This window comes from Dromiciops gliroides, chromosome 1, assembly GCF_019393635.1.
Source record: "Dromiciops gliroides isolate mDroGli1 chromosome 1, mDroGli1.pri, whole genome shotgun sequence".
Lineage (NCBI taxonomy): Eukaryota > Metazoa > Chordata > Mammalia > Microbiotheria > Microbiotheriidae > Dromiciops > Dromiciops gliroides.
Window position 1 is genome coordinate 754,162,296 of NC_057861.1, and position 25,389 is coordinate 754,187,684.

The 25,389-nt window shown below is 46.5% G+C and overlaps 1 protein-coding gene across 6 annotated transcripts in view; it reads left to right on the top strand.

Annotated features, from left to right (window-relative positions):
* The first annotated feature begins 250 nt into the window (after nucleotides 1–250).
* STARD3NL (STARD3 N-terminal like) overlaps nucleotides 251–25,389 on the top strand; it is a 63,232-nt gene continuing 38,093 nt past the window's right edge. Inside the window, exons 1-3 of one of the 6 annotated variants that reach the window (XM_043977976.1) lie at nucleotides 11,148–11,324; nucleotides 14,154–14,259; nucleotides 24,720–25,008. In XM_043977976.1, the coding sequence (XP_043833911.1) occupies nucleotides 24,784–25,008 (225 nt within the window). In that variant the 5' untranslated portion in view covers nucleotides 11,148–11,324; nucleotides 14,154–14,259; nucleotides 24,720–24,783. Of the gene's footprint in view, nucleotides 317–11,147; nucleotides 11,325–13,382; nucleotides 13,628–14,153; nucleotides 14,260–24,715; nucleotides 25,009–25,389 lie in introns of those variants that run through there. The other 5 variants (XM_043977974.1, XM_043977979.1, XM_043977977.1 and 2 more) reach the window with 5 other exon arrangements.

A 25,389-nucleotide genomic window follows, 5' to 3' on the forward strand; every position in this document is an offset into this window, starting at 1 on the left:
TGCGTTCCAGCTCCGCCCCGCCCCTCGGAGGAATTATCCCCTCCTTTCGCTTTTCCCCCTCCCCTCCTCCTCCTCCTTCTCCCCCTTCTCTCCCCGCCAAGCCCGGCGCCGGGCTGACGTCACCCCGGACGGGTGACGTCACGGCGCACTGACGTCGCCCGCGGCTCGCCGAGGAGCCGGGTCCGGGCGCTGCCGGACACCGAATTCGGGTCCAGGCTCCGCCTTCGCCGGAGGCAGAGGCCGCGTCCCGCCCGCCCGGCCCCGGCCCGAGAGTCCTCCGGCCCTCCGGGACACGGCCCGGCGCCGGTCCGATGAGGTAGGGCGGGGGGCGGGGGCGGGGCGGCGGCTCCGTGCCCATTGCGCAGACGGGCACACTGAGTCTGAGGGCGGGGTCCCCGGGGCCCGGCTCTGGCTGGAAGCACCCCTGCCTCAGTTTCCCCGCGTCTGGTTTCTGGGGCTTCGAGACTGCCCATTGCTTGGGGGTGGGGCCGTCTGATCCGCCGCCGGGCGTTTGCTTCTTACCGGCTCGACGCCCCTCCTGCCATCTCTGGCCACGGAGCCCACGACCCGCTTTCTGTGCTCGGGTGGGCGCGTCACCTCTCCCTGCCCCAGCCCCAGCGCGGGGGTCGCCTTAGCCTCTCCTGGTCCCGTGTGGTGGGTGGACAGGGCAGTGATCCCTCCCGGGGGGCTAACAGCCAGGGCTCGGCTGCCCCTCCGGGCCCCTCGGCTGCCCACCTGGCCCTGGCCGGTGGGGCCAGGGGGGGGGGCTGGGCGGGCCCGGATCCATAGGACTGGCCCAAGTGTGGCCGCTGACCCTGTGCCCTATCCACCGTAGGATCACATGTCTGTGTGGCCACGTCCACAGCCACTGCCAAGCGGGGTCTGGACTTTGGGAGACACTGGGCAGCCCCTCCTTGGGTCTAAACCTACACCTTCCCTTCCGTTCCTCAGGTGAATCTGATGAATTCTCCCAGAGAACCTTGGTCCAGTTTTCAGCAGATCCTTCTCCCTGGCTCTGGCTCTTTGTCTCTATCTCTCTGTCTTTCTCTATCTCTCAGTCTCTGTCTCTGTCTCTCTCTCTCTCTCACACACACACACACACACACACACACACACACACACACACACACAATCTCACACTCTCTCAAATGTGACCACTCAGGTGGTGAAAATTGTTCTTTGGATCTTTTGGTTCTTTATATATATGAGTGCTAGCAGGACAAGGCGTATCAATTGATGCAAATATATCAGAAATAAAAGGTTTTATCCTACTTTCATCCTTCTCTCAAATTCAGGTCCTTCTTGTTCTAAAATATCAGGACCCCCAGTGTCTGATTTACAATTGAAATCAGTAGTTCAGCCTTTTTCTAGCAAAGGTCTTTTTAAAGTGCCCATTCACATTTAAAATGGTCTTCTCCCCAAAATCTCAGATTCCTCCACCCTTGTTTCTTTGTGTCATGCTCTTGCCCTCTTCTCTCTCAGCCTTTGGACTCTCCTAACTGTCTGGTACTTAGCACAATGCCTGGCTCCTAGTAAATGCTTGATGACTTGGCTCCCCTCAGTATTTTCTCCTTCTGGATTTCCTTTGGCCATTCTGCACTTTGCTTGTAGTCCATCCTTCTCCCTCAGTCCAGCAGGTGCCATCGTTGGAGGCAGGAAGGTGAGGTAGAGCTGTGACCCTTGATCTCTGCATTTCATCTGAGCAATGAGCATCAGTCGCAGCTCTTCATTGCATCCCGAGCTTATCCTCCCATAAGTCTTCCGTGGGGTGTGTGCCCCAGTGTGTTGGGAAGCTGGCATCCTCAGGGGAGCCTGGGAGCCGCTTGTCTCTGGGGGAGGGGGGGCTTTCACTTCCCAGAGGTAGATGGGTCAAGACATGGCAGCCGCTTATGTCTCTGTGGGGAGGAAGAGTGCTGAGGTGAAGGGACTGCCACAGCGGTGCACCTGGGAGGCTCAGAAACGGTGGGGGCAGCTTTGGGGGTCAGGACGACAGGTTCCGGACTGGGAGGCTTTGAGAAGTCTTGTGAACCGTGCAGGTGGCCATTGGTGCCGTGAGGCTGGATTTGGTCTGTGCAGCCGCGGCAGGGACAGCCGACAAGAAAGGGGGGAGAAGGGACAGCATCATCTCTTCTTGGCCTCACCCCACTTTATTGCCCTCCCGGTGCCGTGCTTCTCTCCTTTGAACCTCCAGTCCTGGCTTCCTGTGCCTCTGAGTGCCCTTGGCCAGTTCTACCTTCTAAGAGATCCCTTCTTCTGTTTGCTTCCTTTATTGGACCCTTGAGGGAGGTGAGAGTGTCTCTGGCACAGCCTTCTGTCACGGCACAGCCTTTGCACTGGTTGTGGGAGCACACTCATCAGGATTCTTCCCAGGTGCTGACTCTGTCTCCTCCATGAATTTTTCAGCCTGTGTAAATCCTGTCCTTTAGGGAGGTTCACTTGGGTTCTGGGGCCTTCCCCAGTGGGCCTCAGAATCCCATTGTCTCAAGTCCCTCACCCTTGCCCACTGCCCCTCCTTCTTGCTGTTCTTTATTACACTTTTATAGCATGCCTCCTTGTTGGCAAGTGTCTCTTCCATTGCCTTGGAATGACCTTTGAGAGAACTTTGGTTTTTTGGAGAGCATAAGAGTTTATGACTCGCAGCCATATAGAAGACCTTGATATTGGAGAAGCGCTCCTGTTCTTTAATTCTGTTCTTTGCACATTTCTTCCAGTTTGTTAAATAAGTTCATTTCTTTGTCGTTAATCTGTGTTTATTCAATTTCCCATGTTCTGATACTGTGGTATTAAAGTACCCTATTATTTTATTTTTACCTATTACTTCTCATATGATTCTTATTATTTTATTAATTAATAATTACAATAATACATATAAATAAATATACATAATAAAGAAATGTTGTAATCATTAGTTTAATTGCTGAACTGTTTGGTGGAGATGGATTACAATTGTTAGATATTCATTTAATGTTTCTTTTAAGCATTATATAATTTCCTTGTTTCTTTTAATATGATATAATTGCTATACCACTTTAATTTGCATAGGATATTCTGAAACAACGTCTTAGTTTTTGATTTATGTCCAAACTTAGGCCATTTATGGGTAAGACAAGGGATTATGGGAAAGAGTGTTAATATGAAATATCTCTATGGGCTGTAGCAGGTAAAAATAGTGTGATTGGGTAACAAATCTGTTGTAGGAAGAAAAGGAAAAGGATAATGAATCGTCAGAAGTGATTTGTGCTGTCAGGCTAGTGGTACTGTAGACATAGAGTTGAGTCAGACAGGTCGTAGGGGATGGTGGCTTCTGGGCAGCACAGTGGGCAGTGGTGCACTCTGGAGTTAGAAAGACCGGAGCTGAATCCTGCTGTCAGACACTCAGCCTGGGCATGTCACCTGCCCACTGGCAGCCCCAATAGGGATGATGACACCTTCCTCCCAGGGTTGTGGTGAGGGGCAGATGAGATGACATGGCTGGTAACCCTGTGGCAGCTCCTATTGGTAGTTGGAGTCACAGCAAACTTTCAGTAGAGAACAGGAGAAATTCCTTTATGCTTGTCCTTAGAAAGCTGTTTGCCTTCGTAGCAGATTTATTCACTGGTTTAGCAGAAAACCTGACTGCAGTACCAGCCAACCGCAGCTGTAGTTTGTTGTGCACCTAGGTGATGGCTCACTTGCAGTGGTGAAGTACCTAGGGCTTGTTGACAGGAGGGCCCAGAGAATAAAATGTCAGATGGATTTCTGCAGAGTTAGTTACGGGGCACCTGGGTGGTATGGTGGAAAGAGTGCTGAGCCTAGCTAGAGTCAGGAAGACTCCTCTCCCTGAGTTCAAATCTGGCCTAAGGCATTGACTAGCTGTGTGACCCTGGGCAAGTCACTTAAACCTGTTTGCCTCAGTTGCCTCATCTGTAAAATGACCTGGAGAAGGAAAAGGCAAATTACTCCAGTACTGTTTCCAAGAAAACCCCAAATGGGGTCAGGAACAGTTGGATGCAACTGAAAACAACTGAACAACATCAGTGACAAAAGGGATCAGGTGGCAGGAGATGGAACAATCCCTGGTAAGACCGAAGCAGAAACTCGTCCAGTCAATAAGCTGGGGTAGTGCATGATTTGCATTGGGAGGCATTCCCTGAGGTGAGAGCATCGAATGTAGAACTGCTATTTCAAGGGAGTTCTTTTGACATCCTCAGCCCGAGTTTTGCTTCATCATGAAGTTCCTAGTTACTCCATTGATTGTTATCATTGGTGGTCAGGAGGCACAACCTTATTTAGTTAGGTGTAGGCCTTCGGTTTGTAGTACACACTCAAATGGCCGACACAGGCTCTCTCTGGGATAGTTGATCCCTATCTCCTTTTTTCCTCCCCAGTCTTCTATGGAAACATTCTTCTGCACTGACAGGTACATCACTTTATTTCCTCATCTTTAATCAGACAATCCATATGGAGAATGCTGGTGCTCACATTCCCCAAGGTACAGGTGAAGACTTGTCTTCTTGCTTTGGTTCTTGGAGCAGGCACCTGGTCTCCTTCAGTCTAAATGAGGCAACAGTTCATCTTCTTACAAGCTGACAAAGTAATCTTTTACAAACACAGGTCTGGAGGCTGAGCCAAGGTGGTGGAGGAAAGGCATTAAGTGCTCAGAGCTCCTGACACAATTACTCAAATGCTCCAAACACAGCCATAAGACAACCCCTGGAACAGAACCCACAAAAAGACGGGCTGAGATTATCTTCCAGCCAAAGACAGCTTAGAAATTCAGTGGGAGAGGGCAGCTAGGTGGGACAGTGGATAAAGCACTGGCCCTGGATTCAGGAGGACTTGAGTTCAAATCTGGCCTCAGAAACTTGACACTTACTAGCTGTGTGACCCTGGGCAAGTCCCTTAACATTCATTGCCCTGCAAAAAAGCTCCCCCAACCCCCCAAAAAAACAACCAAAAAAAAAAGAATTTCATCAGGAGGGGGCTGCTGTGCCAGGCTGGAAGTGGAGTCCAACTCCGTGATTGCACCAACACAGATCCAGCCCCAGGCAGGCTGCACCAGACAAACACAGGTCTGATCGTGCACTCCTCTGCTCAGGCAGCTTCAGTGGCTCCCTATTTCCTCAAGGGTAAATATATATCCTCTTTAACTTGCCATTTAAAGCCTTCACAGTAGTCCCCTTCACATTCTCTCTTGTGTTTCTTCTGTACCCTGTCCCTGCCACCCAGTATGCTCCTTCCTAATCTGTGCCTCTTAGAATTGTTGCTTCTTTTTTAAAAAAATTAACATTTTTATTTAAAGTTTTCAGTTTCAAATTCTAACCCTCCCTCCCTCTTTCCCCTCTCCCCTCCCTGAGGTAGTAAGCAACTAGATAGAGGTTATAAATATGTAATTATGTAAAACATTTCCATATTAGTCATTTTGTATGAGAAGATTCAAATAAAAGGAAAAAAATGAAAGAGTGAAAAATAGCATGCTGCAGCCTGTGTTCAATCAATGTCATTTCTTCCTTTGATGGCAAATAGTATGCTTCATCATTAGTCCTTTAGGATTATCTTGGAACATTGTATTGCTTGGAATAGATAAGTCATTCACAGTTCTTCATCGAACAATATTGCTATCACTGTGTGTGTACAATGTTCTCCTGGTTCTATTCACTTTACTATGCATTAGTTCACATAAGTCCAGATTTTTCTGAAATCATCCTGCTTGTTATTTCTTGTAGCACAATAATATTCCATTACAATAATATACCACAGCTTTCTAACCATTTCCTAATTGATGGTCATCCCTTAGACTTCCAATTCTTAGCCACCACAGAAAGAGCCGCTATAAATATTTTTGTACAAATAAGTCCTTTTCCTTTTTGTTTTTTTTTATCTCTTTTTTGATACTGAGCTAGTAGTGGTGTTGCTTGGTCAAAGAATATGCATGGTTTTATAGCCCTTTGGCCATAGTTTCAAATTGTTCTACAGAATGGTTGAATCAGTTTACAATTCCACCAAGAGTACATTAATGTCTCATTTTCCCCATATCCCCTAAAATATTTGTCATTTTCCTCTGCTGTCCTATTATTTAATCTAACAGGTATTAGGGAGTAACCCAGAATTGTTTCAACTTAGATCTTTCTAATCAATAGTGAGTTAGAGCATTTTTGGCTCATATGGCTATAGATAGCTTTGATTATTTCATCTGAAAACTGTTCATATCTTTGGATCATTTGTCAATTGGGGAATGGATGTTATTTTGATAAATTTGACTCAGCTCTCTCTATGTTTGAGAAATAAGGTCTTTATCAGTCAAATTTGCTTTAAAATTTTTTTTCACAGTTACCATTGTTAACTGTAGTTCCCTGCATCCTCTTCCCTTCCTATGCCATTTACTCTATTCTCTATCTCCTTTCACCCTGTCCCTCCTCAAAAGTGTTTTACTTCTGGCTGCTCTCATTTTTATCACCCTTCTTTATCCCCTTCCCCCCAACTTTCCTGCAGGGCAAGATAGATTTCTATACCCAATTGAATGTGTATGTTATTCCCTCTATGAGCCAATTCTCATGAGAGTAAGGTTTACTCACTCCCCTGGACCTCACCCATCTACCCCTCCACTGTATAAACTTCTTCTTTTTTCTATGTGAGACAATTTACCCCAATCCACTTCTCCCTTTTCCTTTCTCCCAGTGCATTCTTCTCTCACCCCTTAATTTTATTTTTGTTTTTGTTTTTGTTTTTTTGGTTTTTTTTGCAGGCAATGGGGGTTAAGTGACTTGCCCAGGGTCACACAGCTAGTAAGTGTCAAGTGTCTCAGCCAGGATTTGAACTCAGGTACTCCTGAATCCAGGGCCGGTGCTTTAACCACTGCGCCATCTAGCTGCCCCAATTTTATTTTTTACAATTTATCTTCCCTTAGTATTCAACTCACACCTGTGCCCTCTGTCTAAATATATTCCATCCAACTGCCCTAATAATGAGAAAGTTCTTATGAGTTATAAGTATAATCTTCCCATGTAGCAATATAAACAGTTTAACTTTTTATTATCCCTTGTGATTTCTTTTTCCTGTTTTACCTTTTTATGTTTGTCTTGAGTCTTGTATTTGAAAGTCGAAATTTCTATTCAGCTCAGGTCTTTTCATCAAGCATACCTGAAAGTCCTCTCTTTCATTGAATGCTCATTTTCCCCTTACGCCTTCCATATGTCTGTCCCGATATCTTGTTGGCCAATCTAAACTTTGATAGGCCCTTGATTCCTCAATATGTCTGTCCCGTTATCATCAATCATCTTTGGTGTTGCTTCCCACAGGAGAAAGTTCTGATTTTTCCTAAGCCCCGTGTCAGTGCCATCCCTACACACATTATAGATGAATGCAGTCACAGAATGGAATTAACTAACATTGAGCAGGCTTGATCACAAGAACTTGGTAACAACTTGCAATGATCAGACTGAATTGACTGAAATTTTAGGTGTAGAAAATGATAAGTTCCCAATAAGAGGAAAACCACGTTAGGTTGGTTTTTTTTAATTGAGGCCTTAGTTCTTTTAGTTTTTCGTTGTATTGAAACGGCATTTAGCAAAAGGAGGAGGCTTCTCCGAAGACAGCTGAGGAGACGAGCCATCCTGTGGCTGTAGCATCCTGCCCTAAGAAGACAGAGGAATCAAGTGGAAACAAGAGCTGATTCTGGTCCTCAAGGAGGGATGAAACCACAACAAGTCAGCGTGACACACATTACAGTGGTGGCTGTTTGGTAGAGCTCTGCACCTGAGGCCAGGGGAAGGTTGTGGCAGATCAGAGATCAGGGAGAACTTCATGGAAGAGGTGACTTTGATTGCAACAAGTCTTATAGAACAGCCAGGGATTCATTGGGGGAAGCAGCAGCAGGGGGAGCATCTGGGAGCAGAGAGTTCAGCGGCTGTGGTCAGGGAGGGGCCAGAGTGGGCCTGTTTGGCTGGAATAGGATGAATGAAGGGAGTGCCTGCAAAGTGAGGGGAAGGGTCTGGTGGCACCCGACTGTGGAAGACTGAGGTTTCAGCTTATCAACTGCACTAAAACCTCCTGAATTCAGAAGAATTGAAAGGAAGAATAGGCTGAGACTTACTTCAAGAAATAGCTTGTTATTACTTAAAGGTACATACATTAATTGGAACTCCTTTATCATTCACTGTATGCATGAAGTCTCTATTGACTGAATAGATGCAAAGGAGATTTGATCAGCAGAATCCAAAGCCCAGGTTCAGATTGTGGCTTCGGCACGACTTCTCTGACTGGGAATGTACCACTTTAGCGCAGTTTATTATAAAGTGGAGATAATAAGACTTGTGCTGCCCTCCTCCAGTGTGTGAGTGAGGGACAGCCTTGTACCCTTCAAGCACCAGACCTGTCTGTTTTGTTATGATTTATGGCGGAGCTGAGCTCTTTGGGATTCTTGGCCCACTGAGATGAATCGAGATGCTTCGGTGCTGTTTGCTTAGCCACAAACCCTTTTTTTGCTCCAAACCTGTGATTGAGATTCTGTCCAAAGTATATTCATACACTTCCCTGCCTTGGGATTATAGCTGACTGACTATAATCCAATTTTTGGTAGTTGGACATGTTGAAGGATTACTGGGACCTAATTATGTTCTTATGATTGCATATACAGTACCGTTGCTTGAGAGAGGAGGCTTGAGATCACTGAGATATATATGTCTGGGAAGGTGTGTGTGTATGCATGTGTGTGTGTGTGTGTGTGTGTGTGTGTGTGTGTGTGACAGCAGCTTGCTTCTAGTGCAAAAAACAGAATTCCAAATAAACTAAAAGTTCTTGTTTCTTGGGTTTCAGTTAATTAAGGTTTTATTTTAAATGAGCAAGGAACTTATTTGAAAATAGTTTGCCTTTAAACTGCTTAATGTCTCTTCACAGTCTTTTTTTGATTCACTATTAATTTGCTCAGCAAACCCTTTATTTGTCGGTAGGCCAAAGAGGCCCTTCAGCCTGGACCTTATTATCTAAGTTACTCTAAACTCCAAGCTGGTGGAACTTAAATAAAAGACCTGTGTGACAAAAGAAAAAAAGGGTTTAGAAGGTTCTAGGTTTCTAACTAAGGCAGTGGAACATGTTTGGTTGGGAAGCCCTCGTGTGCTGCTCTGATGATATTCATTATACAAGGGTGGTTGACATAGAACCATCTTGAAATGGGCATTTATGAGGTTTGGGGAAGCAGTGACCTCCCCCTTAATGAATTACCTAATCTCTGCGGGCTCTTTCACCATTGCCACCTGCTGCCATTTCTTCTTGACTTTTGGGGACTGGGTGGCTCCCTTGAAATCTTTAAATTAAAAATCAGAGGTGTTTGAAACACCTTCACACAAAGCACAAGGTGCACCCCAAGCATGTCAACAGTGTCTTCTTTGGGCCACACACTTTGTTAGAGGGGGGCCGAGGGACAAGAGAAATGTGGAACAGTCCTGGTCTCCAGGAGCATCCCCTCACACATGTAAGGGCAAGGAGGCCCCTACCTAGGCCTGGGGCGTTTGGAGGAGGCTTCAGGACAAGTCTGGGGTCCCTTTCTCACCGAAACAGCCCATGATCGTACGTGACTGCGGGAAGCCTGGGGCCTGTAAGGTGCATATTTCCATTATTTTTAACCTGCGTTTGGTTCCTGGGTGACAGGTTCTTTGATGCAGTTGTGGTCTGTGTGTCTTCATCATTCTCTAGGCTCTGCCTCCTTTGCTTGTTAAGCATTTTCCCACATTTCTTTGAATTCTTCCCATTCATTGTTCCCTAGGATATTTGTGATCTTAAAAGAACCCAGTTCTAGGTAGTATTTGTGGGAGGTGAATAAAAAGGGGCTCAGCCTGGGGTCTGCAAACTGTTTTCTTTTTGTTTGTTTTTGGTGAGGCAATTGGGGTTAAGTGACTTGCCCAGGGTCACACAGCTAGTAAGTGTTAAGTGTCTGAGGTCGGATTTGAACTCGGGTAGTCCTGAATCCAGGGTTGGTGCTCTATCCACTGTGCCACCTAGCTGCCCCTGTAAGCTGTTTTCTAAAAAAAATTTTGATGACTGTATTTTGCCATGATTGATTTCCTCATGGCTTCCTTGCTGTTTCCTGCACCAGATTCCCCCATTTCCCAATTCCAGGCATTTTCACTGGCTCTCCCTGATGTCTAGAACTCTCTCCTGCCTCGTCTCTGCCTTCTGGCTTCCTTGGCTTTCATCACTTCTTAATCCCATTCTCCCAGATGCCTTTCCTAGTAATCCTAGTGCTTTCTCTGTTGATTTTCTCCACTTTATCATGTATTTATCATGTTTGTCCATAGCTGTTTGCATGTGGTCTCCCTCCTGAGAACAGGGATGGCTGTTTGCTTTTCTTTGAATCCCTTCTGCTTAGCACAGTGCTTGTCACATAGCGGGCACTAGTTGACTTGACTTGTAACCCTGTGTGTTTTAGTTAAGTCAGCAGGCAATCATTGAGTGCTTCTGATGTGCCAGACACCATGCTAAGGGCTGGGAATACAGATACAAGCAGAAACAAAGCCAGTTCCTGCCCTCAAGTAGCTTACATTCTAATGGTGGGAGGTGGGGTAGGGGGGTGGCTAAAGAGGAAGCTACTGGGTCGGAGGGGAAGGCCAAGAGAGCACTGAGAGAGGAATGACCGCGTGGCCGGCCCAGGCTTCTGGGGTCCTCTGTAGGTTCTGGGAGCGGCCATGGGCGTGGCAGGGACCTCCTGGATGGAGTGAGCTTCTACAGGGAAGAGGTTTCTGGGCCACTGCAGAGAAGGCCCAGGGAGACCCCTCAGTGTGACCCTGGCTGAGAAGGGCCTTAGGATTCCCCCAAATGCCTGAGGGGTGCACAGCAACCTCAGAACCACAGGAATCACGCGAGAACCCCCCCAGAGGTTGGTCTCTCTTATTTTATGGTGACAGTGCTCAGGGCCTTGGAAAGGTCACTTTTTATAGAGGTTATTGTTGCACCCTGTTGAAAAGTTTGCTTTGATCTGTGAGAATGCAGTGTTACCGGCACAAACCTTTTAGGAGCCATGCTGCCGGGTGGGGGTGGTGAGTGTCATCAGGGTCCAGGGCCGTTGGCCATCTGGGTGATGGATGGCCAAGGGCCTGGAAGCTTGTGGGCCAGGGAGCTGTAGGAAAAGTTTCTTACTTCTGGTTACCTTTTTTTTTTCCTGGTTACCTTTTAAGATAGTCAATGTGCTGAGCCCCAGCTGAGAAAATCATGATCCAGGAGCTTTGAGAAGCTGATTTTGAAGTGTCTGCCACAGGCAAGGCTGTGGGCTGGGCCCTGGGCAGACAAAACCTTTGCTCCTGAGAGACCACGTGGCAGATAGGTCCATACAGAACGTGCAACATGAATTCAAGGTAATTTTAGAGGTAGGGGCTGGTGTTATGGGGAAAATTGGTGGGGGTTTGGGGTAGGGGTTCTTAGGAATTCCTCTTTAAAGAATTACACCCTCTTGCACACAAATCCAATTAGAGTTTATTTAAGTGAGAGGGAAAGGAAACCAAGAGCCCTTGGACTTCTCATGGGGAGAGGGCATGGCACAGAGGCGTGGTTCTCTGAGATATCTATCTCCCTGAGCAGGAGACAGGCAGATACTTCTATAGAGGACCAACGGTGGTCTTATGGGGGTGATCATCTGACTGGGGAAAGTTCCCTCATTGGGGAAGGACCATCCCCCACTGGTGGTGGCTGGGCACCCATCTCTCAAGCCATCTCTGTCCCCTTCATGCCACAAAGGCAGCAGCCACACCTAATCTTATCTCCCCAAGGGATGGGGCTCCTGGAGCTAGCTCAGTCCAGATCTGGTGCCGCTTGTCTCTTTAGGTGTATTTGTCCTTTGGTTTAGCTTCTCAAGGAGAAAGTTCCTTGATTTCCCCCAGAAAACTTCTGAGGGTCTCCAGGGCCATAACAGGTGCAAGTGAGTTGAGTTTTGAAGGAAGCTTGAAATTCTAAGCAGCAGAAATAGGGAAGGAGAAAGTCCTGGGCCCAGGGGTGGGCGGTGGGGGGTAATCTGCATAAAAGTGGGGAGGTGGGACGTGGAATGGTGTGTACAAGGCACACTGAGCAGGCACCTTTGGTTGGAAGGGGACAAATGTGTAATCATCCTGGAAATGTCCGCAGAACCAAGTTGTGGAGGCCTTGAAATGCCCCCCACCCCCACCCCAAGGTTCTGTTTTATCTTGGAGACAGAAGGGAGCCACTGTGACTTTCTGAGCAGGACCCATGACCCCTTGGTCAGTTTTGTGGGGAGGAGATTTCAAAGGGGAGACTCTTGGTGCAGGGGGTGGACTTAGGAAGGGGCTGCGCCAGTCCAGCCGAGGAGCGATGAGTACCCCGACCACAGTAGCGATTTGTGTCATTGGAGGTGAGGGGGGTTGAGAAGCATTGTGGTCAGGGCCTTGGCTGCTCATTGGACACAGGAGCTTACTCTCCCCATGACTCTGGGCTCATTTGGATGCGATTTGGCAGTGACTTCTATGGGCCCTGACACAAGACAGACCTTCTCTAATTTTTCTGTCTTTGTACCCCAGCACAGAGTAGGGATTTAATTAAGCTTGGGGAGCTACGTTGGAGTTTGTGTGCACCAGTATTCCCGTGAGCCCAGTATGTCCAGATGGGATTTTCCATAATAGGCTTTTTCCCAGAGACAGTGAGAATTTGGCTGAAGAAGAGCCTGTTGCTATGACTGTGATTTCAGCATAGGATGGAGAACAGAGCAGAGAGGACAGGGAATATTCTGCCGGGCTGTTGAAGACCTTTGGAGACCTCCTGACTCCCTGCATGTCATTGGCCAAAGAGGCAATGTGTCTTCCTCTGACTTGGAGGGTTACGTAACAGATGCGACAAGCTCATCCTTTGGATCCTTTTCATATGATTAAGTTTTTGACTGTAGAAATCTTTAACCTGAATTATATAAGGATGCCTCTTGGAATGATTAGCATGTACGGCGTGGGTGTCCATTGAAGCAAATGAGTGCACACTGAGAGCTTAGACGTGTCAGTTCATGGGAGAAATCTAGACGGAAACGTGTCTGTCTTCTCTCCCTTCTCTCCTGCCCTGTTTGTAAGGAGCAAACCATGTGGTTGTTGAGTTGATTTTCAGTCGTGTCCAGCTCTTCCTGACTCCATTTGGGATTTTCTTGGCAGAAATACTGGCGTGGTTTGCCATTTCCTTCTCCAGCTCATTTTACAGATGAGGACACTGAGGCAGGCAGGGTGAAGGGACTTATCCAGGGTCACAAAGTAAGTGTCTGAGGCCAGATTTGAACTCAGGTCTCCCTGACTCCAGGCCCAGTGCTCTATCTCCTGTGCTTCTCAGCGGCCCAACCAACCATTTTAGACACAAGGATAAGGGTTGGGATAGAGAGAAGGTAGCTCAGCTTTCTTCATAGCTTCCTGTGCCTTACTTTCCTTTATCTTTTCCCCTGATAATGCTGTTCGAGAGGATGTGCCTTTGTATCCCAAGAACCCCACCCGGACACCCTTTGAGAACTGTTTCCCTGGCTCTGGTTTACTCTCAGCTGAGAGGAAGGTCTGGCCACCAGGAAGAAGCTGGCCAATCCTTTCCAGCTGCCCCTTTGGTTTGCTGCACTTCATGGGAAGACCGCCTGCTTTGGGCCTTCCAGGAAAGAGCAGTTTGAGCTAGTGGCACAGTGTATGAGGTATACATATGGACATATACACATGTATACAGACACACACATTTATATATATACACATGTATACAGGCACACACACATATATACACATATACACAGACTCTTTGTGTGTGTGCACGGAGGGAGGGAGAGAGGGAGGGAGGGAGAGAGAGAGGGAGAGGGAGGGAGAGAGAGAGAGAGAGGGAGGGAGAGAGGGAAGGAGAGAGAGAGGGAGAGGGAGGGAGAGAGGGAGGGAGAGAGGGAGGGAGAGAGAGAGAGGGAGGGAGAGAGGGAGGGAGAGAGAGAGAGGGAGGGAGAGAGAGAGGGAGGGAGAGAGGGAAAAGAAAGCAAACAGAGAGAAACAGAGAGGAAGCTTATCAGAGTGGATCAGGCTCTGGCCTTGGAGTCAGGAAGACCCAGGTGACCCAGCTGACGACTGGCTACTGGACGGGGAGGAGCCTGGCACCCGTCACCAGGGCCCTGCCACTTTGTCTAGTCCTTGACTGTGAGGAAGCTTTTCCTGAACCAGCCTCTGTCTTTCCCTTGACAGCTTCTCCCCTCTGGACACCAGACGAGACAGCTACCCCTTCTTCCTTATGAGAGCCCTTCAGATACTTGGAGGCAAGGAAACAAGCATCGTGTAAAAAAAAAAAAAGGTGGGCAGGTGAGGTGGGAGGCACCCCCAGCTGCTGTGTTCTAGTCAGGAAGTCTGAAGCCTCGCCCTTGGTGGCTCCCTGTTGCCTCCAGGACCAAACCCTCTGTCAGATGCTCCGTGTGGCATTCGAAGCCCTCCATGACCTAGCCCCCTCCTCCTCTTTCAGTCTTCTTACACCTCCCTGCCACACCTACACTGGCCCCCTGGCTTTTCCATAGAGAAACAAGACTCTCCGTCTCTGGGCTCTGGGAGTTTTCTCAGGCTGTCCCCATGCCTGGAGTGGTCTTTCTCCTCTTTTCTGACCACTAACCTCCATCCCCCTTCTATAGGGAGTCTTTCCCAGCCCCTCTGAATTCCAGTGCCTTCCTTCTGTTCATTATTATCTCCTCTTTACCCTGTCTACAGCTTGCTTTGCACATATGTCTTTGCATGTTCTCTCTCCCATTAGATTGTAAGCTCCTTGAGAGCAGGGCCTGTCTTTTGCCTCTTTTTTGTATCCCCAGCACTTAGCATGATGCCTGGCACATAGTAGGTGCTTAATAAATGCCGATGGGTTGATCGACGGCCAGGAGGGGAAGGAAGGTTGACTGGCCTGGTCCTTTCCCTAGAGTGGGGGCCATGGGAGTGGGCCTGGCACAGCAGAGGGACATTGTGGTGTGAGAAAGCAGCAGGCCAGATGGGAGCCCCCCAAAGCAAGGAAGCCCCTGCTGCTGAGGGAGTCTCCTTTTCTTTCAGTTGCCCTGCACTCACACAGTGCCTGGTGCAGAGTGTTTCATAGATGCTTGGTGATTGGTTGCTGGGCATCTCCAGTTCCTTCATTCACCCTCGTGTGACGTCATTATTGGTCACCCCCCCTCCCCCCTCCCCCCCCCCCCACATATCATTCAGCTTATTCACATCCTTTCTAACTTATTGTTCCCAGAGCTGAGCACGGTGCTCCAGATGATTGTCACGTCCTTATTGACAGAGACTGTCATAGTCTCATTCCTAGAAGCTTTGCCTCTTACTGTAGCCCTGGGTCACAGTAGTTGTTTTGGTTGCTGCATCACACTGTCCGTTCATTGAGCTTGCAGTCCTCTATAACCCTGGGATTTTTTTTTCTTGGAGATTCCCCATCTTGTCCTTGGGAAGTAAATTGTTTTTAATGCAAGAATAAGACTCTACATTTACCCTTATTCAATTTCATCTGATGACATTCAGCCCAGTGCTGTGACCTGTGAAGAGATGGAAAAATGGAGGCCTGGAGAGGTGATGTGAATAACTAGTCAGTGGCAGAATAAGGAACCAAACTCAAGTTAAAATCTGTTTAATGAATGCAGCCTGGCATTAAGATCTAGAGACAGAACTCTTTCAACAAGAGAAGGTTAAGGAAAAGACCTAGCCTTGCCTCATCCCACCACTGCCACTGGCCGTCACCATCATTATCAACACCCAGTATGTTTGAGCACGGCTGTGAGTTTGACCCTCCTGATGAGCAGACAATGTGAGCAATTTTTTCCAATCTCTGCTCTGTTTTCAGATGACTAATGAAGCCAGTCTAAGACTGATATACAGTACTTTACCACAATTTAGATGGTGTTTCCACATGTAGGAATTGAGGTTTTCAGAGTTGTTTCTATATTATTTTCTTGCCCCCATGTGGGGTAATCCTGAGCCATCATTTTCAGTGATGCTATGTTATAATTTTTAAAAGTATTCTTGAAGTATTTCATATTCCTTAAGTGTATTCTTTTGTTTATTTGAAAAACTTATATTTGGGAGAGCCTGGTAGATGAGGCTTTGTAAATGATGTATAATCTAATAATAATAATTGCTGCCTCGATGTTAGACTTTGCTTGAGAGAGAACAGCAGCTTTTTAGTGCTTGGTTTTCTGCTTAATTGGAAGACTTTCCTAGTTAACACAAATTCCCCAGCAGTTGAATACTTCATATCAGCTCCATTAGGCAAGGTAGAAGTGGCAAATTCGACTTAATTTCAGGTCCTCTAGTGAAATTCCCCTCCCCAACTTTATTCTTTTTCCAAAACTATTTAACTTTTTTTCTTTTTAAAGGACCTATTATTCAACATGTTTCACTGAATGAACATCTCAGGTGCCTACCATGACACACAATGCCCTGTGGGACTTGGTAGGAAAGATTCCTGCACTCTGGGGAGAGGGAATGACATCAGCATAGTGGAAAGGCCTAGACCTGGGAGACAGTGGAGGAGTAGAGAGGAGGGCAGGGTGTGAGAGGAGGGGCCTGTGGTGGGCCTTGGGAAGCCCTGGCACAGTTTAGGGAAGAGGAATGATGCATCGAAAGCTGTTTTGCTCCCAGGGTTCCAGAGCTGGCACTGGAAGTGACTTCAGAGGCCCTCCCAGGCCAGGCCCCTGTAACTGAGAGGAGATACCTGCCCGAGGCCACACAGGCAAGAAAGGGAAAAATGCCAGGTGGCAGATTCCTGGGGTCTGGCCCCAGATAGGGCTCTTTGCCCTGCACCCTGCGGCTCCCTTCAGGGCCTTCTGGGTGGGAGATGAGAAGTTCAGGAATTGTGGGTTCTTCTATGGAAACCTGCAGATAGAGAGAAACGCAGGCTCCCTGGCATTTGGGAAGATCTGTCTCTGTCCTGTCCCACCCCTTCTCCACCTCCAAGGATTTAACTACCGTCTCTCTGTGTATTTCTCAAGATTCTCAAGTCTACCTTTCTTTCTTAAGTCTCCAGCTGCCTTTCCGACATCTTAAACCTGACAGGGCCCAGACTGAAGTCGCTTTCCCCCCAAACCCTCCTCCCTCCTAACTTCTCTATCACTGTGGAGGACAATGGCGTCTCCCAGGGTCTTCAGACTCCCAACCTAGGAGTTCTCCTGCACTTCTCACTTTCTCTCCCAGACCCCATCTAAGCTGTGGCACCTCTTGAATACACCCCCTTTTTTCCTCTGACATTGCCAACACCCAGGTACAAGCCCTCATCACCTCATACCCGCACTATTCAACAGCCGCTGGCAGGTCTGCCTGCTTCAGTGTCTCTCCCAACACCAGTCTGTCCTCCTTTCAGTGGTTAAAGTGATTTTCCTGGGGTGGATGGGGCATTCACTGGGGCTTTGCACCTCTGGCTTGAGGGCTTGCTGAGCCCTTGTGAGGACTGCTCATCTGTCTTTGGTTTTCACCCATCACCCAGCTCTTACCTGTGGCTCCAAGAAGCTGTACCGTACACAGCAGCCACACCCCAGTAAAACTGTCTCAACACACAGGCTACACCAAGCTGAGGGTAACCAACAGGCCTCCAACCGATAAGTGAGTCAGGGGGATGTCTACTCCAAGCATAAGAAGACTCCCCCATCGGAATGGGCAGTTGAGAACAAATTGTTCCAACAGCCATGAAGGCAGCTGAAGTGGGCACGGCGGAGCACTTAGAGCTTGGTCAGACATCAAAGAATGCCAGGCCATTGCCAGTTGTCTTGATTTCTGTCCTGCCACTGGAGGGGACAATGAGGCTGACACTTGGTGCAGCTCTTTCTCATTTAAATCCAATTCATGTTCAAGTCAAGACATCACTTTCATGATGTCATTGGTCTTTGAGAAGGACAAACAAGTTCAGAATAACAAAATTACAAAGTACAAAACGAAAAGATTTTAAGGTAAACTTCATGCTTGGTTCTTACTCTAAAGGCAATACGAATTTAGCATTAGGCAAGAAAAAGAAAAAGAAGGAAAACAATGGCACCACTGTGGAGGGAACATTACTCTATTAGTTTTGTTGGTATTAACTTTTCAATCCATTTCCCAATTTATAAATTGTGGAAAATGAGCATTTTATTTACTACTTAAAATGAGGCCCTTCCTTTGTTTTTGCAAAGAACAGATCTGTGGTTTTATTAGCATAGGCAACATCTGGTGTGTAAATTCCCTCCACCAGTTTGAATGAGTTGCTCATCTGTAATTTATAATATAAGACACTTTAAAATTATTTTAAAATATGTAAAGTTAAACTTGTGGACAAGAAGAATTCAACCAAAAGAAAATTAAAATAGAGTACCATCACACAGAGCTAAGCATGCGCTGGCTGCATCCATGCTACCAGACACTTCACCAATATCCTTGCAAAGTTTGGGGAAAGCTGGACTTTTTTGGTGACTGTTTCAAAGGTCACCAGTGATTATTGAGATGAATGGCTGCTGTGGAGAGGGAAGCAGGATGGAGCAATGTACCAGATTCTTGAACGCTGAGAAGCATCAACAATATGAAGTACTTCAGGAAGTTAAAGAAAGTCGAGATTGCCACATACCCTTATTTGACAAATGAATCCTGCTGTTTGCAAAGTTTAAGAAGTGTGAGTAACCCTAAATTCAGGTCATTTCCAGAAATCACGTGGCTGGATTTTCTTATGGCTGTGTCCCTTTAAAAAACAATACAACTCTAAGTATGGATAATGTAAAAACACAGAAATCTTCATTAGAGATAATTACTAAGTGAAATTACCAACCAGTTCAGGGTAATAACTAAATCGAATAATATATTCAAGAGCTCCTACCTAAAATCAACTGCCCAATTCTTTGCTATAAATTCAAATGGAAGGTGAACCAAATGTAAAACAGAAGATACTTTGAAAGGCTAAATGTCTGTGGTAGGACCGATGAAAAGCCTTGTAGGAGAAATGTCTGAAAACCCCACAGGGGCTGCCCACAGCCCTCTCTTATGTGCAGAATTCTGTCAATCTTTGGATAATCACCAAAATTTATTACCATCTAGCAAACCAATGGGCCTCATGTAGGATCAGAGATTCACTCAGTACAAAGCATCTTGTCCAAATGCCTCATTTTACTCGAGGGGTGTAGGATTTAGCCCATATCACACCTTAAAAAAGAGATTTAGACTCAGGTTCTCAGACTCCAAGGCTGCATGTTCTTCGGTACATCACATTCCCTCTCAAAGAGATGTCCATCCCATCAAGCTTGGGAGTCAGACTGGATGGCCATCTCTACACCCTTTCAGTATGCCTTCCCTCTGCAGGGCCTTAGACTTAGAGAAGAAATAAAGCCTTGCTAATAATCTGCGTAGCACCCTGGATTTTAGCTTCTTCTTTCCATAAGTGCTATCTCATTTTACCTTGACCACAGGTCTGTGAGGGAGGCACTGGAAACATTGTAATCCAGCTTTTACAGCTGACGAAGGTGAGGACCAGATCCTTTTTCAGGAAGGTCTTGCCCATTCCTCCATTAGAATCACTGACAACTCTTTGACAATTATGGCAATGTGAACAGCCTTGTTCAGTAGCCGTCTGGTGTGGCCTAAACAAGGCGATCGACGTGTGCTGGCCACAGTGATGGAGAAGAGCTGGCACAGAATCCAAGGCACGGTGGGATTCTGTGCGTGGGATAAGGTCCTCCCAGTCCTCCTTTTTGAGGATAATGTGCTGATTGATCCAAGCCCCCAGACATGGCAGAGTCTCCTGGAAGAGATCTGTGGCCTGGCCATCCGCACTATTAAGGCCAAATGGATGAAAATGTTTAGCGCTCACATTTTAACAGGCATTGGACGGCCCACTTATAGAACTTGTCTAATACTGTGTAAATCAGGCATAGAAGATGCAGGCAGACAATGTGGAACAAGAGGAGAGTGGCCTGGATTGCTTTGGGGAAATGACAGTCACAACTTTAGGTTCGTTAAAGGAGCTTTTCCGAGACCCACACACCAACCTTTGGCCATTACTGTTTTGTGGCAGTGAGATGCAGAAGACAGCAGTTGAAAATGAGTGTTCCAGAGAGGGCAGTGGAGAAGTCTGTGGTTAGACCTGGCTGGAGCTTCTTCCTAGAGTAGAAATGGTCCATGGTCATGGGATGGTCTTCCACTGATGCCTCGCAATGTCAGCAGAAAGGGAGGAAGGCCCTGAATGGGTGACCTTTGGGGAGGAATGGGGCAGGCGTGACTGGGGTTTCTTCTGCATTTTGGGAGACAACTTCTAGACTGAGGCAGTCACACTTCCGTGTGAATGTTTTAGAGCACCACCAACAGCCTCTCTGGTAATTCCCCTTCTCACTGTTTATAGCATGGATAGTGCCCATGCCTAGGGAAGTATGATGTGTTCTAGTCCCCAAGGTTCTCATCAGTTGGAGTAGCATTCGACCTAGAAAATCAGGGCCCTTGGCAGCAGATGGGGCAGCCCGATGGGCGGGGGCTGTTCGTGGCTCTGCGTGTTCTTCTAATACGGAATGACGCTTTTATATCAAAAATTTGTGTTCATGTTAGTTTAGTTCGGCAGGTCCATCCACGTGTCGTGGTGGAGCATGGATTACAAAATAAACATGTTTGTTCACAGCCAACATGTGCTTGGCACAGTGACTTTCTTTTATTGCCAGCTAAGTCTCTGAGCTGTGACGTCTCTTTATTGTCTTGTGTTTTCACTGATTGGGGGAAAGAGGCTTATCTGTGGAGGCAGCGAAGCTGGGTTCCAACCCTGCCTCTGCCACTGTTTCTTCATCTGTCAGTTCTTACCTAGAAGGCCTCTCAGGTCCCTTCTAGCTGTGACTCTCTGGCCACTTTTTCTACAGGAAGATGGGCTTAGACATGAGAGAAGCCATAGGCTAGGCAACTTTTCTCGAGGTTGTTGGCTCAGCTGGATGGCGGCAGGAGGTGGACACCTCCCAGCCCTGATGCTTTCTGCTTATGTGCTGGCCTTAATATCGGGCCACATGTTGGAGATATCTCACCGAGGCCAGAAGGAGTTGGGCTTTTTGTTTTAGCTCCAAATCTTGGGCAAAGAACTAAAGTCAGTTCCCTCATTGAGTTGTAGCTTTTGTGTTTTCTTCTGATTGCTCGTGTGCTTCAAAATGATACATTTAATTTGCTGAGACTGAGAATGAAAACTGGTGACCATCATTGCCGTCATTGTTTATTACTTGTCTGGCAAAAGAGGAAGGACAGGAGCGATGAATGGTGTTTGGAATCAGAGTCAGTGCTTTGCTCCTCTTGAAACTGGGGGAAATGGCAGGCTTAGCAGTCCTGGGGATATGCACGCACACACATACATTTATAAATACTTTATAAACATTTTTACGCCCAGAAGTGGACACAGATATGATCATGCACACCTGCAGTGAGCCCCTCCAGGCTAGCTGGGGTAGGACTGGGACTAAATTGTTGGGTCTACTTGAAATGATAACACCCTATTCTAGGAAATCATTCTTGGACACAGAGCAGAAAGGGATAGTGGGCGTCGCCTTATTCAGCCTCCTCCTATTGCCCATAAGCGACCAAGAGGTCCGGGGAGCTAAGATGATTTGCCTGAGGCCCCAGCCCCCCAAAAGTGTGTATGAAGAATCAAAGGGTGACCAAGTTTAGCCAGTCTCCACAGGTATTTTTGCTTCCTGCTCCCCAAACTCACCCACTGAAGCCCCATAGAATTTCCAAGCTGATAAGACATGTAGAGAGAGAACACGAATGGCAGTCATCCAAGGAAACTTTTGCAAAAACACTGTCCTAATGGCCCCAAACTAAGATTACTTTGTCTCAGCAAATGAAACAAAACTGCTTCCTCTTCAAAAAAACTTTCCCCTGGAAACAAGGTAGCAATTGTGTAATATTTTGGCTGGGAGATGCGATCTGTTGTCCAATTCTTAATTATTGATGAATACAGAAGGAAGTTTGAGTAGCAGAAATAAAGTAAAAGAGGATGGGGGGGCAGTGCTTCCATCCATCAGAGAAGTTTCTTGAGGGGCCAGTTCTAGCAAACATTTCACAGAACTGACCTGGAGCCCAGAGGCTGCCAAGGGACAAAAACATTGGAGGTAAATGAACTGTTAATCATGTGATTGTGGTTAAAAAGCTATCTTTTTCAATAGTGATTATTCATTTCAAGGTGCTTTCATTAACCACCTTTATTCATTTCCATTTGTGTAGCTTGGTGGCTCAGTGGGTAGAATGTGGGGCCTGGAGTCAGGAAGTTCAAATCCAGCTTTAGACCCTTGACCTTACTGTGTGTCCTTGGGCAAGTCACTTCACCTCCGTTTGCCTCAGTTTCCTCATCTGTAAAACAGAGAACGATAATAGTCCCTACCTTGCAGGATTGTTGTAAGGATCAGATGTGATAATAAATGTAAAGGGCTTGGCACAGAGCCAGGTAGAGAGTCCATGCCATATAAGCGTTAGCTCTTCTTATTATAGCTGTTGTGCTTCTTCAAGATAATTACATTAAAAGGAGAGTATTTGCAGGTATGGCATTCTTTTAGAATACAGACAAGACGTGAATCTTGGCCGTGACTCCTGGCGGTCAGAAATGCGCTTGCTTTTTCAGAGCAGGTATGAGAGGTTTCCCATGACCCACGTGCTCTGGGCCCAGATGCCTCCCATCTCATTCTTGCTGACTGTTTGGTGTAGTTCTCATAAGCCAAGGCAGGGCACCCTGAGCTCCACCCCTATTTGAATCCAGACTCTAAAGGAAGCTTCAGATGTATCCTACCTGGATAGGAGAAGTCAACCCCAGTCAGTCCTGCTGACCCCAGCAAGAAATCTTTTGCCATCGGAGAGTTAATGTAGGCAGTGTAAACCATTGTTGTAGGTGCCTACTTGATTACATCTCAAGCACACTTAGAACTAGGACGTGGGAGGAATGACGCACCTTGCAGGCTTCATTTCTGCTGTTTCCTTGTATGGTAGAAAACCCATGTTGATGCCGTAGACTGATAAGCTTAACCAATACGTCTTTTTCATTTTGAGTAAATGCCTTCCTCCAAATGATTACCTACCCACCCAGTGGCTTTCCTTTTTCTACATGGTGGAGCCCATCACTAAGCACAGGCATCTCACTGGTCTGACCAGAAATTCTGCCTAACTCTCTCTCGTGGGGCTTACTATCTGATCAGTGTGTACTTGTCTTTGCAAGGAGTTATCAGAGAGTTTGCTGAATGCTATGGTGTCCCTGGGGGCAAGTGTCCTTTCTGCTCCCAAGGATGGTCAGACTTTGATGATGCAGACATTTGTGGTTACCCAGACATAGGGGATCAGAGAAGGAGGGAGAAAACGTCAAGACGTGCTTGTAAATCAGAGCAAATCCTATTGGTTCTTTTTATGGGACGGTTCTGTCTGGGTAACCAGGCTTTTGTTGACTAAGAGAAAACACTGTTTTGCTGGGGGACTTCTGACTAGGAAGATGACACTGCCTCTAGCTTTTATGTATGTCAGAGGTTTCCACCTTTGGTTTTTATAGAACTTTAATTTCTCATTTCCACCCTGCAAAACCAGCCAACAACCAGCCTTAAAACAAAGAACAAAAAAGAAAGGGGGGAGGGGAAGTAATTCTGCAAAATCCAGGTATCATGACCAAGATTCTTGTATGTATTCTAGGAAGAATTCTAGAACTGGAAATACTCTAGTTTAAATTTAATGATCTCAAAGAAGCACAATAGCTATAATAATAAATCAACCATGTCTGATACCGTGTACTTCCAGTATTTCATGCTCATAATCCCTGCATCTCCATAAATAAGAGAAATACATTTCCTTAGGATGTCTTTGAGATCCAGTAACATTCAGTTTATTTTTCTTCTTTTAGTTTGCATTGTTATAAGGGTTTATTTTTTAGGGGGAAGGGGTTCTACTTTATTCTGCATCAGTTCGTATAAGTCTTCCTGGGTTCTCTGAATTCTTCCTATATGCCATTTCTTAGACTGCAGTAATAATCTATTCTATTCATTTACTACAATTTCTGCCCTAGTAAAGTAGTAATCTGCTTTATTTCCAGTTCTTTGTTGCCACAAAAAGTCAGCATTTTATCATGGCATTTAAGTTACAGAAAGTTACAAGTTCAGTACAGATGAGGTAACAGGCTCAGGGAGGTTGAAGGATTTGTTCAATAATCACCTACTGGAACCAGCTTTGGGGTGCTGCGTTGCACACTATGCTGGGCCTAGAGTCAGGAAGAACTGAGTTCAAATCCAGCCTCAGGCACTTACCATGTGACTTTGAGCAAATCTGCCTCAGTTTCTTCAACTGTAACAGGAATAATAACAGCACCTATTTCCCAGGGCTGTTAGGAGGATCGAATGAGATAATATTTGTAGGATGTCTGCCACAAAGCAAGTTCTTCCTTCTTTCCTTCTTTCTGGACTTTGCTCAGTGTTTCTTCTGCCACAGCACTGTGTCTTCCTGAGTCAGTGTGGTGAGGGCAGAAGAGTCCGGGGCTGTGTTTCTCTCTAGTCTAGGCCGAATGCTTCCAGTCTACCTTTTCCTAGGGCAGGGATTATGCTGGAGGAGCAACATATCATAATGATTCTTGAGTAAATAAGAAAAATAAAATCAGAAGTTCTTCCCCTTTCTGTTTCCCATTGTATCGAACCTTTGGCCTGGGCTTTAATTTCCAAGCGAGTCCTTTATGTGGTGTCTCGTTATCAGACCTCCTTCCCCCGGGTTTCCTGTCACCAGATTTCAGAAGCGGCTCTGCAAGGAAAGGCCAACTCACTTTGTATTTCCATTTCTTTTGCTCCAAAGATCGTTCCTGAATGCTAGTGATGGTGAAGCTGGGAAAAGGCTCCTGTAGACTAACACCACCAGGATGAACCATCTGCCGGATGACCTGGAAAATGCCCTCAGTGGGAGTCAGGGCTCGCATGCTTCTCTGCTCAATGTCCACTCCATCAACCCCAGCCAGCTGATGGCCAGGATCGAGTCCTACGAAGGGCGGGAGAAGAAAGGCATCTCTGACGTCAGAAGGACTTTCTGTTTGTTTGTCACCTTTGACCTCTTGTTTGTTACTCTGCTGTGGATCATAGAGTTAAATGTGAGTGTGACCTTGCCATTCACTTGAGCTTTTTCCATTCTGAAAATCAAAGTGGTTTCACATTTTCCTTAAGTACTCTGTTTTATTTAGCCCATGTAATTCTATTCAGATAAGTCTAAACACCCTGTCCCTGAGCTAAGGGGATACCCAGTGTCTTGAACTTTGCTGGTATTTTAAAATGTGAACTAATGCTGTTTCTCCTCTTATTTGTGTCCTAAGCCTTCTCTTCCTCAGTCTTATCATCCCTTGTTCTCTCATGATGGAGATCAGGCCTGCAATGAGGCACGAGGAACTTCAGATCTAGTCTGAAGCGAGCAGAGTAGAGCATGGTGGTGACCTCCCCTTTTCTGGACATCATGTCTCATTGCCAATTATGAGATT